The 19,801-nt window shown below is 46.2% G+C and overlaps 1 protein-coding gene across 1 annotated transcript in view; it reads right to left on the bottom strand.

The window, feature by feature from the left end:
* Nucleotides 1-7,504: 7,504 nt before the first annotated feature.
* ERGIC1 (endoplasmic reticulum-golgi intermediate compartment 1) overlaps nt 7,505-19,801 on the bottom strand; it is a 101,416-nt gene continuing 89,119 nt past the window's right edge. Inside the window, exons 9-10 of the mRNA XM_005298054.5 lie at nt 18,708-18,830; nt 7,505-9,711 (exon numbers count right to left, since the gene is read on the bottom strand). Of these exons, the coding sequence (XP_005298111.1) occupies nt 9,604-9,711; nt 18,708-18,830 (231 nt within the window). The 3' untranslated portion in view covers nt 7,505-9,603. The remainder of the gene's footprint in view (nt 9,712-18,707; nt 18,831-19,801) is intronic.

Raw genomic sequence — 19,801 nt, 5'->3', positions numbered from 1 at the left:
CGGCTCCCGGAAGCAGCGGCATGACCCTTCTCTGGCTCCTATGTGGAGGCACTGCCCGGTGGCTCTGCATGCTGCCCCATCCAAAGGCACCGCCACTATAGCTCCCATGTAGGAGAGCATGTAGAAGCTGGAGCAGGGCCATGCTGCGGCTTCCAGGAGCTGCGCACCAGCCGGAGCGGGGCTGAGCCGCGTGGTGCGGCTTGCAGGCTGGCTTAAAACGGCTCGGCCCGCGGGACGTAGTTTGCCCACCCCTGCTGTAGCTATAGGGCATCCTTGCAAACACCGTCACGGACATTTACCAGTTCAGGCCCAAAAATCTAGGTGCATGGAGAAAAATTAAGTATGACTTCCACTTCCTCCTCACCCCCATTACAAAGTAAAAATCCATTTGCCTCACAAGTGGGAGAGCATCCTTTGAAGTGCCACTCCAGTGGGTGAGGGTTTTGGTGAGTTTAAAAAATAAATGGGTGGCAGGGATTAAGAAAATCACAATTTATATTCTCCATAATTACCACCATAAAAATAACTTAAGCCTTGGCTACACTTGCGAGTTACAGTGCAATAAAGCCTCCCCCCAGCGCTGTAACTCACTCCCCATACACGCTGGCAAGGCACTTACAGCGCTGTATCTCCGTGGCTGCAGCGCTGCATATACTCCACCTCCCCGAGAGGAATACCATGTATTGCGCCGCCGCTGCGGCGCCAGTGTGGCCGCCCAATGCGCGGTGACTAGCCTCCAGAAGTATTCGTCAGTATCCCACAATGCCTGTTCTAGCCACTCCAGTCATCAGTTCAAACTCTACTGCCCTGGCCTCAGGTAACCAACTATGTGACCCACGCTTGACATTCCCCGGGAATTTTAAAAATCCCCTTCCTGTTTGCTCAGCCAGGCGTGGCGTGGCGTGGCGTGCTGTGCTATCAGCGAATCTTTCCAGGTGACCATGCCTCCATGCGCCAAGTGAGCCCCAGCATGGAGCAATGGCGAGTTGCTGGACCTCATCAGTGTTTGGGGGGAGGAAGCTGTCCAGTCCCAGCTGCGCTCCAGCCGTAGGAATTACGATACCTTCAGGAAGGTATCGAAAGACATCATGGAATGGGGCCATGCTGTGCAGTATTAAAGTGAAGGAGCTGCGGAGTGCCTACTGCAAAGCCCCCGATGCAAACAGCCGCTCGGGTGCTCCCCCCGCGACCTGCCGATTCTACAAAGAGCTGGATGCGATACTTGGGGTTAACCCCATCTCCACTCTGAGCACCACCATGGACACTTCAGAGCCGGTGTGGGAGGAGGAGTGAGGGTGGTGGGGCGGATGGAAACACCCCAGAATCCCTGGAGGCATGCAGCCAGGAGCTCTTCTCGAGCCAGTAGGAAGGTAGCTCGTTGCAGCGGCGGGTACGTGGTGGAGGACAAACAGAAGAGCAGGTTCCTGGTAAGCGTTTTTTTTTCGGGAAGGAATTTTTTCGGTGTGGGCTCTTTGGGAGAGGAGGGTTAGCCATGCATGCCTAGATGCGGAATAGTGCATTGAGGTGGTTTATCACATCGCAGTAATCGGCCTCGGTAATCTCTTCGAATGTCTCATCCAGAACGTGTGCAATGCGCTTGCGCAGGTTTATCGGGCGAGCCACCGTGGTCCTTGTCCCAGCCAGGCTAACGTGTCTGTGCCACTGTGCCGCGAGGGTACCATTGCTGCACACAGGCAAGCTGCATACGGGCCAGGGCGGAAGCCGCATTGCAGTAGAAGACCCTCCCTTGCTTCCCAGGTCACCCTCAGCAGCAAGATATCGTCTAGGACGAACTCCTGTGGAAAATGTTGGGACAGTGTTCAATGTAGGTGCCCCCTGAAGCTGTTGGCTCTCCCCAAGGCACAGAAACTCAGAGGACAGTACAGCCCTGAAACAATCAGTCCCCCTTACTCACCATTTTGAGGCTCCCATGGGTTATGTGTGCTCTGTTTGGGATGGGAAAATTATGCTATTGTGTAGACCCTGTGTGTGCCCTCCTTAAGTGCGGGGGGAATTATTACTCTGTCTGGTATAAACAATGCTGCCTCTGTTAAATGTTGCATTTTGCCTATACAGCTACATCAACCTTGAGACCTCAGCTGTCCCTCTTATCGCCTGCTCAGAGACTGCAAATACTCAGGAAGAGACCGCGAAAAACCAAAGAAGACATGGTGCAAGAAATGATGCGGCAATCTATTAAAGAGAATGAAAAAGCACAGTACTGGAGGGAGAGAGAAAGCAGGATCCGCCAGGAAAACACAGCGCACCGGCGCCAAAGCACGGAGCACTGGCAGCAAAACACGGATTGGCTCATAAGCATCCTGGAGCGCCAAGCAGATGCTATCCAGGAGCTCGTAGCCATGCAGAAGGAGTAGTACCACAAACGCAAATGACCCCCCACCCCCCATAGCCCTTGTCCCAAAACTCTTTCCCTTGTGCCCCACTGTTACCTCCAACCCACTTTCCCCAACTTCCGGGTTCTTCACGCCCCAGCTGCCTCCAACACCAGTATCTTCACCACCCAGCCCTGAAAACCACGACCCTTACCCTCTGCACTCAACCCCCATCACCATGCAGTGTAGCTATCCTGAAGTGCAGCACTCACTGCACAGCACACCAGACAGGACATACGCAAATCTGTGATTGTACCGTTCCCCACTCCACCCCCTTGCCCTTTCTGATTCCCAAGTAGTTGTGTTTCTTTTCAATAAATAAATGTTCTTTTCAATAAATGGATTTTTTGGCTTTGAAAATATTCTTTATTATTGCATAAAGTAAAAGATTCCTTAGCCCAGGAAATAAACAGGCACTGCAAGTCTGCTTAGCAAACACTGATTCCTAAAGACTGGAACTATTGTACTTCACTCCCGTGCAGGGCACCAGATATCACTGCTGGTTTTCAGCCTCAAATTCCTCCTTCAAGGCATCCCTAATCCTTGCAGCCCACGCTGGGCCCCTGTAATAGCCCTGCTCTCTGGCTCTGCAAATTCAGCCTCCAGGTGTTGAACCTCGGAGGTCCATGCCTGAGTGAAGCTTTCACCCTTCCCTTCACAAATATTATGGAGGGTACAGCACGCGGATATAACCGCGGGGATGTTGTGTTCGGCCAAGTCCAGTTTCCCATACAGAGATTGCCAGTGGCCCTTTAAACGGCCAAAGGCACACTCCACAGTCATTTGGCATTGGCTCAGCCTGTAGTTGAACCGTTCCTTGCTGCTGTCAAGGCTCCCTGTGTAGGGTTTTATGAGCCACGGCATTAACGGGTAAGTGGGATCTCCAAGGATCATAATGGGCATTTCAACTTCCCCTACTGTGATCTTCCGCTCTGGGAAAAAAGTCCAGGCCTGCATCTTCCTGAACAGCCAAGTGTTCCGAAAGATGCATGCGTCATGCACCTTTCCTGGCCAGCCTGTGTTATTGTCAATGAAACTCCCACGGTGATCCACAAGCGCCTGGAGAACCATAGAGAAATACCCCTTCCGATTAACGTACTCGGATGCTAGGTGGGGTGGTGCCAGAATAGGAATGTGCGTCTCATCTATCGCCCCTCCACAGTTAGGGAAACCCATTTGTGCAAAGCCATCCACTATGTCCTGCACGTTACCCAGAGTCACGGTTCTTCTGAGTAGGATGCAATTAATGGCCTTGCAAACTTGCATCAACACGATTCCAATGGTCAACTTTCCCACTCCAAACTGGTTTGCGACCGACCGGTAGGTGTCTGGAGTTGCCAGCTTCCAGATTGCAATAGCCACCCGCTTCTCCTGTGGCAGGGCAGCTCTCAATCTCCTGTGCTTGCGCTGCAGGGTGGGGGCAAGCTCCTCACACAGTCCCATGAAAGTGGCTTTTCTCATCCAAAAGTTCTGCAGCCACTGCTCGTCATCCCAGACTTCCAGGACGATGTGATCCCACCACTCAGTGCTTGTTTCCAGAGTCCAAAAACGGCGTTCCACGGTGCTGAGCATGTCCGTGAATGCCACAAGCAATTTCGTGTCGTACGCGTTACGTGGCTCGATAGCATCGTCGGACTCCTCACTCTCACTTTGGATCTTAAGGAATAGTTCAACAGCCAAACGTGATGTGCTGGCGAGACTCGTCAGCATACGCCTCAGCAGTTCGGGCTCCATTTCCCGCAGACAGATCGCACTGCACAGAAACCATTGAAAGATGGCACCAAAGGTGGACGGAAACAAAGGGATTTCTGGGATGCGAAGCGATGCATCACGGGGCGTTGGGACAGGACCCAGAATCCCCTGCACCCATGCCCCCTTCCCACAATCCACGGCGCCAGAATGGGAAGAGGTGCTCTGTGGGATAGCTGCCCATAATGCACCGCTCCCAATGGTGCTGCAATTGCTGCAAATGTGGCCACGACAGTGCGCTGGCAGCTGTCAATGTGGACAGACTGCAGCGCTTTCCCTACTCAACTGTACGAAGACAGGTTTAACTCACAGCGCTGTACAGCTGCAAGTGTAGCCAAGGCCTTACCTGCATGCTGTACAGACACCCTTAAACTGCAGCAGTATTCAGTAAAGCTAATATTAGCTCGGCTACAGCCATAGTTGAATGTATTCTGATGCAAATAATTTCACTGTGATGGGAGGTAATGCCAGGTCATTAAAATCTGCAAAGCACTGTTTGCACAGCCATTTGGAACAATCCCTTGAGCCTGGCTCAATAGACTTTGGCTAGCAGGGCTTGTATAAGTGCTCTAGAAGTAGGTATATAGTACAGACAGCACTTTGAAATGGCCACTTGTGCTGGAGCTTGGGCTCTGAAACCTAAGGGAGGGATGGGTATCAGCCACAGCTGGAGCTTCAACTTCAATGTGCTGTCTATGCTGCTATTTTTAGAGTACTAGCATGAGCCCCGCTACCCCAACTGTGTCAGCCTGGCTTAGAAGGCTTGTTCCAGACTGCTGTGTAGACATACCCTAAGAGATCTTCAAATGAAAAGCACTATAGAAGCATGACTGTGTTTTGCCCTACCTGATGGGGCCACTTGTAAACTGATAGGTTGTAGTACTCAGATAAATAAAAACAGCTTCTGTAATACTCTCAATTTTCTTTTTAGCAGTATAGTGAGTTCATACACAGGATTGTCACTTCTGGAAACCTGGGTTCAACCCAGGCTTGAGGTCAACTGCAAGCTGGCAGAGCCTGATCCCTTCTCAGTATTTTGAACTGTCACACACGTAGAGATATTAATAAACAATATGAAAGTTAAAGGGAATGTGGTAACTCAAACAAGACAATGATCTTTGTCTACATAATTCGATTTTATAAACACCTCTTCTCTTCAGCCTGACAAACTGTCTGGCCTAATTAAGGCCGGCGCAACCCATTAGGCGACCTAGGCGGTCGCGTAGGGCACTAACATTTGGGGGGTGGCGACCATGGCGGCCGGATCTTCGGCCGCCCCGGTCATCGGTGGTATTTCGGGGGCGGGACCTGCCGCCGCCTCTGTCGGGGGCGGCATTTCAGGGGCGGGACCTTCCGCCGCCTAGGGCAGCAAAAAAGCTGGCGGCACTCCTGGGCCTAATTAACACAGTGGTTCAATCAATCATTATAACCCTGTATTGCAAAGGATTTAAAGAAAGAGAAAAGTGCTTTTATACAGCAAGATACATATTGAAAAGGGTCAGTCATGGAAGGTTCTGAGCACAACCTGCATTGTGCTGAGCAAACACACTACTTCCACTAAAGTCAGCTGGAGTTGAGGAGACTGAGCACCTCCAAGATTGAGCCCTACCTATTTTTATGCCCTGGTAGTGAGTCAGCATCAATTAAAATTCAAGGAGGCTGCCTATTATTTCAACTTTCCACCCAGGTCAGAATGCTTACAATGATTTCACTGTACACAGCTCATTAAAATAAATAAAACATTTACAAATGAAAAACCCCATCGAACTTGGTCTTGCAAGGCTAGTGGAATGAGAGGCAAATGGAAGTGAAATTTTATGTGGTGATTACATCAAAAAGACAATGTTCTTTTAATGTAAAGGCTGCTAAGTCAAGCACTCAAAAGTTAGGAAATGCTAGAATTAAAATTGTCTGTGCAACCCTGATTTGGCACCTTTATGCATATGCATTGTGAGAACCTTTAATTATATGATTGCACGCTATTTTTTCCACAGGGCCCTGCGTCATTCAGTAAACCTTTGTATCCAAAACTTTAAAAAAAATAAATAAAGCAGTCTGAGGCAGATATCCAGCAAGGAAAATTTTAACCTGAACCATCTTTTTATGGCAAAGTTATAAGCAACTGAAAACTGGGTCTTAGTTATAATGAACAGCATTTGGGAACCTTAAGTATAGATGTCGGTACCCGAACTGCCTATAATGAATATTCAGTGATCTTACTTAGACCAGCTGGTACTCTGTTAAACCCTGGTTTGCAAAACATCTGCAAACAGACATGCACAAACCTCTTCTGAGTATTTGTTTCCACCACTTCCAAATACTAGCACCACAAGAGAGCCCTGTGTCCCATTTTCCTTAGCACTCCACGTACATTTGAGGAAACACCATAAGGCTGTGGACTTTTCATGGATCTGGGAATTGAAACCCTGGTTGCTCCAGGGCCTTAAGCAAAACTCTCTGGGCCCCCATTTCTTCAACTGTGTGATAGGGATAATACAGGTTTCAGGGGGCCTATGAGGATATATTTAGTTACTGCGGAGATTAACATCTTAAAAAGTGCTAAATATTTATGTCTGGGGATGTCCCTCCAAGAAACGGTCAAATCAGTATTTTGATGGAGGTACATGTAAAAGCAAAGTGAGGGGAATGGAAACGGAGCATCTATGAATGTAACAGCTTTGTGGAAACTTCTGCTTGAATTTTAGGGTATGCTGGTTAGACCTCAGACTAGTGGGGTTCCACTGACTCTTTTCTTGCCACTATGGCTTGGTTGAGTTTTGTTTTCATTATTATTTAAAATATCACTAACAGTTAACTCATTTTAACTGGTGTCTCCTAGTGTATGGAAACAAAACAGAATAAAAGGGGTGGGAGGTGGGGGGAGAGGAGAGACTTCTACTGTAAAAGCCAAGTGGATGCTACAAGTCACCTTCTCTTTTGAGAGAGATGAACAGCAAACTCCTTTATTAAACATATTCTGACATCTGGTTTCATGTTGCCAAAATATGGGTCAGCTACAGCAAAGGGATGGGGATGCCCAGAACATACAGCAGCATTGGTTTGGCAAAGTTTGAGAGGGTGTGGATCCATTGCCTAGAGACAGGTCTGAGATGTGATGTCAAAATCTGGACATTCCCTTTTTCCAAATTTATCTGGAGTTTGGAAGGCTGTTGGGGCTCTACCTCTAGCAAAAACTGAACGCACTAGCACAGCTCTTTGACTGGGTTATTTCAGTGGATTGTTTTGGAAAGAAAGCAGGTAAGCTGAAACCTATTTGAAAACCAACACAGCCCAACTGGCTGTCCTATAGCCAAGGACCTCCATTTTTGAAGTGTGGGACAAAGATGCACTGTGAAAGATGCTAAAATCATATCCTTTTAATTCTTTAATCCAACAGGCTCTGAGCAAAAATTCACCAAATGCAAGAGGAAAAACGAGGACATATTTGCTTTAAGCTTTGGCTGGGAATAGTGAATTAGAGGAAATTCCTCAGCAGAACTGATCATACTAGAAAAATCCCATGTTCCCGCTGCAAAGCAACCACCACCAAGTGGGCAAAAACACACAAACACACACGAAAATGAAGACAAATGTACTGTTTTCAACTTGATTTCTATAAATGGAAAAAAATGTATAAAATCCATCCATACATTAACAGATACAGGAAGTTACAAGATCCAATTCACACCTAAAATAATAGCAATCAGTCCATTAAAAAAACAGGGGAAATTCCACTGCTGTAATTTTGCAGAAGTTACTACAGGGCAGGTACCAAAAGATGTTTTTCAATACGATTAAAAATTATTGGCTATCTTCCCTACTTCTAAAGCAATGAGACAATTTCAACAGACACATACTGGGCAGATTGAAATGTTTCTGGCTCTTGCATCAATGTGGAATATTCAAGATGCATATAATTACAATGTTCTATTTGGACACTTTCACCTTCAGAAGAGGGCTAAGGACAATAGACACTACTCCAAAGAAAGCCTTAACCCGTTCCAGAATCTGTAAAGTTGACACACTTGGGGTTTATTGTTTTATGATTTGCAGCCACCCGGGAACACCCAAAATGTGTGTCCCCTCAGGTCACGCAATTCACACATTGTGCAAGGATTGAAGGGATGTTTAGGGGCATATGGAGAACACATGGTGGGTAAATCCAGTTCCCAGTGGACTGACTGATGTTCACATCACATACAAACTGTATCTGACAGAAAGTCTCCTCTCATACTCCCACTTGTTGGAGGTCTCCGACAGGTCAAGAATTAAATGAAGGGCCTGGAAACTGAGCTACCCTTTCATGCTTAGGGTTTAGGAATACTGGCAGGAGCCACTCTGTGAGGAAAGCTTGCCCCATTACTGCCTGAGCGGTCTCTGTGAGTAGACAGAGGACTTCAGTAACTGCCAGTCTAGGGCTGGTTCAGTTTATTTAAAAAGTGCTGGGAATGCAAGCACCCCAAAATACCAAAGGACAGGCTTATTGTTTTTACAGGTGTGCATCACATACACAGACAGCCCAAGGCATCAGGCTGTGTACATCCACCCAAAACAGCACAGCATTTCTATGAACAAGTAGTATGGGTGACCCTTTCCAAATAAATCAAATCAAATTGCAGACTCCAAACTAGGTGGTCTGTGTTTAAAAAAGGCAGGAGAAAAGGATACAAAGCTAGTGTTGCAATGACAACTATTCCCCTTCAAAACAAAAGGCCACATAAAATAGTGTTACTCAATTTGGCCATCTGTAAACACAAGACTGGATATTCAGTTATTGGGAAGAAATGAAAATATTTTTACATCCAAAAAGAGTACAAGAGAGGCTGTCCCCTTCCCCAGTTACAGATAGTTTACCCAGGAGAAGGTGGTTGGGGAAAGGTTTAATCATATTTGCTCATTTCATCTAGACCGGGTCATACCTACAGAGGAGCTTTTCAATAAAAAAGAAAACACCTTGAAGTCATTTTTGCCTCTCTCTCCTTTGGATTGCTATGAGGACTAAACACTTTCCATTCTTCACCAATGGACACATCACTCTTTTTGGCACTGTGGGTAGAATTTCTTCTAATACATAATTTTGCCTTATAAAATACATGATTGTCTAGTCATGCAATTCCAATAGCATGAAAGAGCTGGAAGAGAATTCACATATCTTTGCAAACCCTACATAAGGGACCCTCCTGACACTAGTGTCACTCTATAGGATCCTGGAGAGTTAATTCATAAATGCAATTTCTACATTAGAAACCTTTTGGGGGTTTTTGCAAGGAGGGGGCTGATGTCTCAGAGCTTTGAAATGTAGACAGATTTTTGATTTGTTGAAAAAAGAGCTTCACCAAATAACTTGACTAAAGAATAATGTATCGATTCAATCAAATAGAAGAAACAGAAACAGGTGTGTGTGTGGGGGGGTTCTCATTCTTTACTCCTGCCCCTGGAGCCTTGGATAATGGTTTCATCGCTACTGCATTTTCCCTAATTGGATCTTCTTCCAGGCTTCAGAGGCTGTGAAAATGCACGAGTCAAGGATCCCAGCTACAGTAAACGTTCCTCCAATAATGGCGCAAATCTGAAATTTACAAAAAGAGAGAGAGTTTAGGGATTTGTTGATGATGAGACAGACCTTCACACAGCTTGAAACCCAGAGAAAAGGTAAGTGCTTACAGTTATTGTACTTGATGGAGTCAATGGGTTATTTTGAGGGGGATCAATGCTGGGGAGATGGTTACATGTCAAGGCATGGGAACTACCAGTCCTGTTGAAGGGGAAAGGAACTTCTTCACAACACTATTAGCCCATTCTCTCTGCCAGCCCTACTCAAGGATGAAGTTACCACATTAAACACAATGTCACTCATTTGGTGTGTACTTACAAGAGTCCCCTCTTTATCCCCACAAATTTGTATCACAAATACAATTGGATTTTCCTCTGGAGTGTACCTTGATCCCACTTTGTCTGAACCCCCTACTTCTGTTATCTACTTGAGTAAGTACCCAGCCCCTTCATACTCCAGGTCCATGTATAAGACCATTTAAAATAGCTTAAATCTGCTACATTTTAATCCAGTAGCTACCCCAAGAAATACTCCAAGGATTCATCACAGTGCTAACATCAGGACACATCAGTCATTGCTTTTGAAATGTGCACCTACTATATAGGGGAGCTCCAAAGCATGCCCTCACTGTTCCCCAGTCCATCTCAGAGAGTGTTAATATACTAGCACAAGGAAGAAAAGAATTTAAGGCAAAGGAATCTGACGCACCAGCTTCTATCATATGTTCCAATAAAAAGTACAGCACATCTCAAATGTCTAATAAAGTCTCTTTATTTGTCTCTCCTTTGTCCCTTTCCATACTCTGCCACTATTCCAGAGACAAATATCTGAGCAGCCTTCCAAGACAGTGGCAGAAACTCTATCACTTAGCACACGTTAAATACGTCTGGACAGAACACTAAAAAATGTGCCACAGGGAACAATGCTGCATTGGCCCCCAAGGAACGGGAAAGACTTGTCACATCATAAATCCAGCTCTAACTTTCAGGATTCTGTGGTATGAATGTCTCTTCCCCTGGATGTAGGCAGTGTCGCTGTAGCCATGTTGGTCCCAGGATATTAAAGAGACAAGGTGGGTGAGGCAATATATTTTATTGGACCAATTTCTGCTGGTGAGCGAGACAACCAGGTAACCAGAATAGCTCTGTGTAGCTCAAAAGCTTGTCTCGCTCACCAACAGAACTTGGTCCAATTAAGTTACTACCTCATCCACCTTGTCTTCCTCTAGATCATCTTCTACTTAGAGAAGCCCTCTGGAATCTCACTACTCTCCCTTCCTGCTGACTCACTGGCCTGGTGGTGATTCTGTCCCTCCACACACTCACCTCACTTTGGTGTTCTGTCCCTCTATAGTCTTACAATTGATGGTACAATAGCCTTTCCTAATGCAACTCTTATTGACTGAAACAGCCTTGCTCTGCTTCATAGACTCAGCTATTTTCAAATCTCAGCAGAAAAAAATCTCTTCTCCCTTATGGCTGTTAAATCCCCCATTCCCCACCTACTAACTTTAGCATGATGGCTTTTAACTAGGCGTGGCAGGATTTGATATAAATGGTTAGTTGACAGTAAAAGTCAATTTCACCTGACACTCTAAAATATCCATCGGTAACAATCAGCAAATGCAGCCTCCCTCGCACCTTGTGCCTGCAAAGATCCAGTGACACCGGCCCCACCGCCAAGCATAGAGCCCCCTACCGCCAAGCTGTCATGGCCCCACTCACTCACTCACTGGCTGGGAGCGTGGGGGGCTATCCCCAGGGAGGAGCCATTCAACAGCAGGATGGCCTCCCCTGTGGCCAGGGACTCTACCTCCGCTTTGCCCTGCCAGGACTGCAACCGTTCCCGCACCTTGTGCTTGCAGGGATCCAGAGCCACTAGCCCTGCAGGGTGCCCCTTGCAGCCCTGCTGTGAAACTGACTGATTTGAAATAAATGTTCAATCAATCAGAAAAGGTTAAAAATAAAAATCTGTATCAGCCACTGAACTTACAAAAAAATAAAAATCAAATTCTGGCAAGCCGACTTTTAATTTAGTCACCACACAACATCTGTCCGCTGCAGCTTTCTATCATCCATAGCAGTCTGCCTTCCCTTATTTATTGTAGAGCATTTTGCAATGCAGGGCGAACGTGTGTTGTTCAGCTCGTAAAGGATGGAGACTAATAAGAGATGGAGCTGGCAGCGACACAATAGTTAAGGCTACCTAACACTTTCCATTGTAAGAGCCCATTTTCAGTTGTTTATGACTTTGCCAAACTAACTGTTCAGGCTGAAGTTTTCCCATGCTGGGTGTAAGCGTGCGGGACTCACCCCTGCGGCGCCTCCTGCTGGTTGTCTCCAGGAATTAGCTCTGCCAGCCTTGGAGCGTCCTCTGCAGGCCGGTGATCCACCTTGCCCCTGGCCCCGGGTCCCTCCCAGGACCCTGGTGCCCCTTTCTCTGGGTGCTGCCCCCAGCAATACCCCCACAGTTCTGGGTCTCCCCCTCCCAGGGGAACCCCCACCCACTATCCCCACTTCGCCTCAGTCTTGGCTACTGCCCAGTCTCCATCTAGCCCCCGTTCACTGGAGCAGACTGCAGTATCAGCCACTCATCACAGACAAAGGGGTTCGGACCTGCTGCCTCTGCCTACCCGTGGGCTGCCCCTTTGCAACCCAGTACTCAGTTGGCCTTACCCTAGGCCTGCAGCCTGGGGGGTTTCCAGGCCGGAGCTCCCCAGCTCCTCTTGCCTTCCCCCAGCCCTGCTCCACCTTAGGTACCCAGGTATGCTCCCTAGCAGTCAGGCCCTTCTCCCTCTAAAGGCAGAGAGAAAGTGTTTGCTTGAGCTCCTGGCTGAAGCCTTTATAGGGCCAGCTGGGTCCTAATTGGGGCATGGCCCTAACTGAGCCTGCTTCCCACTCAGCCTGGGCTATTCTCCCAGCCCTGTCAGGGCTGGAGTGGGTAACCACCCTGCTACACTGGGTGTCTAACTCAGGCTGAATTATTTAATTAATTAAATCAATCAACACAAAAGGAAAGAAAAACAAGCTTAGGGGAAAATGTTTTTCCAGTGTTAAACTCACAACTATTTCACTGACAAGCTCTAGTTCCTTCATGCTTTGGAGCAAGGACTAGAAATTTCACAGGAGAGTTGCCTTGGAAGTCAGAGGTGTTTCTTGGTGTCCTATGAAAATGTACCCAATTTGTCTGAATTCTAAGCCTTGGAAAATCACCAATTGTACTTTCTCACTAGAAGTTTGCTAAGAGCTTGACAGCAAAATTCTCTGAACATTCCATCCCCACAGAGCTCTGTAGCAATCGTGCTGAGCATACTCCACCCCGCCCAGACCTCACAGCATTCTCTGGCCTGGGGCTGAGCAGGACTTTCTTTGCAACTGCTCCTCATAGCTATTGGGGGGCACTGTGATGCCCAGCACTGGAACTGAGACCATGGCAACTGTCTTTCCTGTGCTCTCAGTACTCCCACTGCTGGTGCCCAGGCAGCGTAGAGAAGAAGGAAACCTGACCCGGGGAGGGTAGAGGATTAAAGTGAAGGCAGGAGCAGAGGAGGAATGTGACAGAAGGGAACAATTTGGGGAGGGCTGGGGACGTGCTAGGGGGCAGAATCAGAAGAATCCGTAATTACTAGAGCATATTCTTCTCCAGAACCTTGGATTCCAGAGTCCCAATATTCCTCTGTTGGCAAATACCTGTAAAACCACTAATACAGTGTGTCTCATCACATTCTAGTAGCTGGTCCACACAGCAATAGCAGGTCATAATCATCTATCACTTAATTAGCTTAAAGGGCAGATGTCTGTACTGTGGAACTAATGGTTCCAATTGTGCCGATGGCCCATGTTGGAAAGGGTCAATATGGTTCTACATGGTTTTTTTTTCCAAATTGCTTTTTGAAAAATGTGGGAAATTACATGAAAAACCCTATGTTAAAAGAACACTTAAGTTTAATAGTCACATACTCAAAAATTAGGAAACAGCAGCATTAAGGTTGCTCACGCAACCCTAATTCCCCCCCGCCCACTCTATCTGCATATATATGAACTTTGATATAGTTTTTAATTACATGATCACATTCTATTTTTCACAAGACCCCTGCCTCATTCAGGCACAGGATGGATGGAGTTCCAGGAATGAATCAGGGCTGTCTAGTGAATGAGACTGTTGGCCCCGCCTGCTTCATTTGTTACAGAAGTTGCAAAGTGTGCGGTAAATGAGGCAGGGGACTACAAGAAAAAATAAGTAGTGGGTTTTATGGTTAAGGAATTCAAATGCCAGCTTGGAGAAATGGATTCTTATCCCTGCCTCTACCAGAGGTTCCTATGTGATGCTGGGCAAGTCACAACCCAACTTTTCACAGGGGGCCACTAGCTGTGTTTCCTCATTTTCTGAGTGCCCACCTTGAATCACTTGGGGCCTAATTTGTGGAAGTGCTGAGTGCTCACAGCTGTGGCTAAAATTAATAGAAACTGTTTTGTGAACATCTAAAACGTTAAGTACTCTGAAAAGTCAGGCCCTGTGTGTCTTAGTGAGGGCATCCAAAATTAGTAGACAAGTTTGGCCTTCATATCTCTTTTATATCAATATATCTCCTTTATACTGCTTCAGCTCCCCATCTGTAAAATGGGGTTGATACCAACCTTGCTACAGAGGGATGCTGTGAGGATAAAATTAATAAATATTTGTGAAGCATTCAATACTAAAATGATGCACACCATAGAAAAGCCCATGAGGAAATTAATAATTTTGTATTCAGTGCTAGGTTTAAATTGTATGCAGTCAATAAGTCATGGGTCAGACCAGAACGATGGGGATAACAAGAAATATTGAATAGATATCCCATCAGTGAGCACCATCCATCCTGGGCAATGAATGAGGCAGTAAAAATAGTATGTGATCATGTAATGAAAGACTGTATAATAATGCATACACACAAGGGGCCCAAATTAAAGTTGCTAAGGTTTCTAACTTATGCGTGCTTGCCTTTGCAACCTTAATATTCTTTTAACGTAGTCTTTTTGTATGTCATTCAGAGTGCAGCCTGGGGTGGCTCATTGAACAATAGTGACTCTTGGAGCTGGTGAAAGGTGAACAAACTTGCAATGCTTCATTTGCTCAGGAAGAGGGAGGATTTGGACACGTGCCGGATCCTAGAGATGGATGGGAAAATGGAATAAGATTATTTAAAGCTTCAGGGCAATGGGTCAGCAGCTATAGGGTGCAACTTAGCTGTGCAACTTCCCTGGGAGGGAGCCAACCCCGATTTGGGCCTATTGCACCATATCCGATTTGCCACAGAACAAATCCCACTGGTACGCCACACGGACGAGCAGCAGTGGCTGAGTTAGGCAGGGAGTTTGTTACAGTAATAAACAGCTCTAATGATAGACTAATGATGAGAGAGGGCAGTGGGGAAGAAATCACTCATTTATAAACATATTTATAACCAATGACATTTGTGTCCTATGAGCTCAGTGAAACAGCAAGATGCCTCAATGACGGTGGGCCCGGGTGATGTGTTTCTTGTAGCACAGCTGGCATTCTGGCAGATGAAAGCCTCAGAAACCAGAGCACCTGTCGGAGACTTAATTCATATTTTTGGGGAGCGAGTACACTCTTCGCACTCTGCCCCCTTCCCTTGCCACCCCTCTGAATGTGACGCATGGTGACTTTTCAGGGAAAGTGACAGCTGAGGTGGTTGGCTATTTCAGTCCACAGGGGATCAGCTGACAGGAGATTTTACACCACAAAAAAATGCTTTTAGAGTTTGCATCAGATGGTAGGAAAATCTGACTTTAGTGCCGCCACGCAAGGGGGAAAAAACCCCCACAGAAAAATACATATTAATCTGCACAGCTCTGTACCGCTGAGTGCTTATGACTCACACACACCTGGCATTTGTTTGCACTCTGCCTCCCAGCACACACACAGCTTTTGAGCTTGCTGTGACCAACAAAAGAGGTGACACACAAGGTCTCTCTGGGTCAATTCAGAAGTGATATGTAATTTATTTGTCAGACAGTCCATCAGTGAGGTTCTAATATGTGCTCAGAGTCCTGTTCTATGGTGGGATTCACGGGAAGCAGGCACCACACTGTTATTTATTTGTGTAGTGCCATGGGTGCAAAGGAGCTTTATAGATAGAATGACCAGTAGCTGCCTTAAGGAGATATTTACGCCTACCCCACCAAGGGGGAAGACAAATAAAGGAAGGGGAGTAAGGGAGGAGGGAGACAACAGTGAGAGATCATCCAGTGATAACATGGGCAGCACATTAGAGTTTTAACAGATATGATTAGGGGACTACAGTGCAGTTGTTGGTAACAGAAGGCTGCATGGGTATAATGAGGGGAACATGAAAGAAGGGCAATGGCAACATGGCTCTCTCTTCCCAAAGTGAAATACCATACTGAGGATCTTCAGGGTTTCTTCATGATCAGATTTTAAGAGCAGAAGGGGCCATTGTAATCATGTAGTCTGAGCTCCTCCATAAAACAGGCAATATATTTGCATCCAGTAATCCCTGCACTGAGCTTAATAACTTGTTGTTGAACTAGTGCATATGTATTTAAATCAAAACTGGGAGTTTTTCTAAGAGAGCTCATGTGATGGGGAGTCCACCACACTCCTCAATAAGCTGTCCTGATGCTTAATTGCTATCACCGCTAAAAATTTGCACCATATTTCCAGTTTGAACTTTTCTAGCTTTGACTTCCAGACACTGGATCTTCTTATGCCTTTGCCTGCTAGAATGAAGAGCCCTCTAATACTATGGAATCTTTTCCTAATCCTCCCTTGGGACTGGGGGTTCCTACATTGCTCCTTTGTAACTCTCCCTTTTTACTCCTCCCACAGAGCTAACCCTGTGTACTAAAAGGCTGCTCTCTGGCTAACCACCGAGGGGAGCTCACAACTGATGGGGAGCTCCACTGGAACTATATTGCATAGTCCCAACACTTCTTTCTGACCTGACCTCCCAGCACCTCCCTACACACAGCTGGTAGCCCTTAGCACCCAACATTCAACAGCTACATCATTCTCCCAACAGACACCCATGCTTAGGGTTCCCACAGACTCAGAAACTAAAAATTCAGCTGCCTTTGTGGTAACAAACAGGTTTACATTTACGACCCTGCCAAAGCCTCTCACAGCCCAACAGAGTCTTTTCCCAGCTACACCTCCAAGAACATATTTCAGTACTACAGTGTTTTTGTGACGATTGTGTGAGCATAGTTTAGTAAACAGGCTGCTCAGTACGGAATGGGCAGGTGCTCCCTCCATAGCCCCCTTCTGTGGTTTTTAACCAAGCATCTGCTGAATAGCAAGAGCCTAGGGGTTTCCGAAGCCTGCCCCACTCAACAATAACTCCAGCTGCCACAAGCAGATAATCTTCTGTTGTATCAGAATGCTGTGGCTTCAGCACACCAGTGACGACAAGCCAGTCCCCGGGGCAATCATGATGCAGAAGGCCAGGCTGGTAATACTACTAGTAAGAGCTAGAATGATGGAAATGACAACAGATCAGAGTGTGTCATTGAGATAGGACAAGAAAACTGAGGACCAAGGCATCTTAATCCCCAGCAACCCTGCTCTCCCTGATCCTTTCACAAAGCTTCCCCACACCTGCATCGAGAAACCTAAGAAGCCAGCACATGCACACACAGGGGATCAAACCAAAGCTTGGAGTTCTCAACCTAGATAAACAGAAAGGGGACATGACCTGGAACTGCATCCTGGCCAGAGGGTCCTATTGATATAGCAAAGATCTGCATGGTAGGTAATTGCAAAAGGTCTGACACACAAGTTACATCAGTCACCCTCAAGTGACGGGATGTACTGTTACCCGCAGGTCTCAACTCAACAAATATTAACACAGAACAGCCCAAATGGAGCCACTGAAACCTGTGAGGCTAATTTGGTGGTAGTCGGGAGGAAAGAGAAGTGGCTGGAACATTGTCCCCACCAGCTGCTTACACAATTTTCAAGCACAGTGTTTTATTTAACACAGATGCTACAGCTGTTCCCAACCATGAGATGACCTCTTAGCAACAAGCAAACAGACATGACAGTGAACAGCAGTGCAGAGTACTGAAGTATGGACTGGTCCCTGGTTCCAAACCATGCTACCTGCCTCCCCCAAAAAGAAAAGAACATGGGACCATAATTTGGGAGGGAGAAGGACAGCAAGAAGCATTAGCAACCAGGTTAGTAAGCCCTAATGTTTTAACCTATTGACCACACTTTGAGACCAGGCAGACATGCTAATTAAAGAAGGGCCCAAACCATGAAGTTCTGGATCTCAACTCTTCTGCCTCAGAGTTTGGGGGTGTTTTTGATCCATCTCTAAAGCTGATTGACTGTTTATTGAGAACTCCAAAAAACAAACCTCCTAGGGACAGAGCACAGCACAACTGATAAAGCACCATTTATGTTTATAATTCAAATATTCAGACCCCAGTTCCAAAGTACAGGTCTTGGGCGCCACCAAAGTCAGGTTATTTCAGTCAGTTTATCATAGACACTTGGAGCTTATATGTCCCAGTATGTAATGCTACACATTTTTCTGAGTAGCCAAGGTACACAGCACGATGGGTCCTATAGTCTGTACATGCTAGATCCCATTGTTAGAGAGGAGGTCTGCTGCAATCTGCTCTTATTGTGTATTAGTTAGGTTTTGCCCCCATGTTCCTGGCATATTGCCAGTGTGCCTCCCTTCCCTCCCAACCCAAGGGGCAAACAGCATGGGTACTGCTGGTGCAGGATATTTGTCTTTCTTTTATGCCAAAGCGATTAAATCAAACCATCAAAGGTTGGTTCTCTCTTATCGGATGCTCCACTTTTTCCTTCAATTTCGATACGTGTGAACTGGCTAAGGCAAAGGCGGAGCTCAGCTTTACTCTCAGGAAACGTCATAGTACTCTGAAGCAGGAACTCAGTTCCCAGATTGGGCAAGGAGGCCACGGGAAGAGCAGGAGAGGGCAAGAAGGAAGAGTCACAGGCTTAAAGTAACTCACCGATGTGATAAACCTGTACAAAGGTTGCCGCCTCTCTGTATATTTCACTGTGATGGGGCTCAGATCATAGCGAAACCAGATAGCGGGGATAATGCGGCCAGTGTGACTGTAGGCAACATACTCCTGGAAAAGAGAGTGGGGAGAGGAAGGCAGAAAGCATTAGCAATTTTATTTCAAAGAAGTTGATCTCAGAACTGACTCCCTTCCCACTGGGCTGCTCCTCATTCCTATCAGGGAAAATTGCAACATACTATCAGGAGATAGTAATTACCCATAACGATTACACTAAGAAGAGTAACTTGTTCATTTCTGAATGACTATAAATAACAATACTGACTGCCTGGTGATGTGGCACAGAACAAAAAATGCCACTCAGTATGTCCCTAATCCAAAGCCCACTGAAGTCAATGAAAAAAGACAGTTTTGGATCAGCCCCTAGTGGATACATGGATTTTCCAAGTGGTTGTAGATAGAGTTCTAGCACTATTAATATTAAAAACTGCAGCTAACCCACTGGTAAGTTAAGCAATACAAAGGGAATTTGACTTACACCAGCTTGTTGGCCTGCCCCCTGCATTCAGAACAAAGCATTTCCTGTGTCTGAGGCCTCATCCACACTGGGGTAAAAACAGTTTTTAACACTTTTTGCCTGCCCAGTGCAAATAGGACAGAGCTGTGTTTAAACCATGTTAAGAAACTTGCTCTAGGCAAGGAGGGGACCTAATGTAGCACAGAGTTTGCAAACACCATTTTAAATCTGTTCAGCAGAGAGACTCTTAGCTCCACTGTGGACAGGACCCTTTAATCCACTTCCTATAGAGCAGGTACATGTGAAGTATCAGCCAAAGGGCAGCTCTCCAGATCATCCACCGTTATGGAGAAATCAGCACTGTGAAAGGGATTTCTAAAACCTGCTTTGGAAATACATCTTAGTTCTATCAGGTCTTACCAAGAAAATATTTAGTTGTTTTGCTGTATATTTTAACTGTGCCCTCAACACGAAGATAAATACCAGCCATTGATATGAGCAGACAGACAAACAAGTAGAGGAGGAGAGTTGGCTTTGGGATACAACAAACCTTTAAGAAATGCCT

Source organism: Chrysemys picta, chromosome 8, assembly GCF_011386835.1.
Source record: "Chrysemys picta bellii isolate R12L10 chromosome 8, ASM1138683v2, whole genome shotgun sequence".
Lineage (NCBI taxonomy): Eukaryota > Metazoa > Chordata > Testudines > Emydidae > Chrysemys > Chrysemys picta.
Note: the sequence above shows the minus strand (reverse complement) of the source record. Positions and strands in the feature narration are given on the sequence as shown.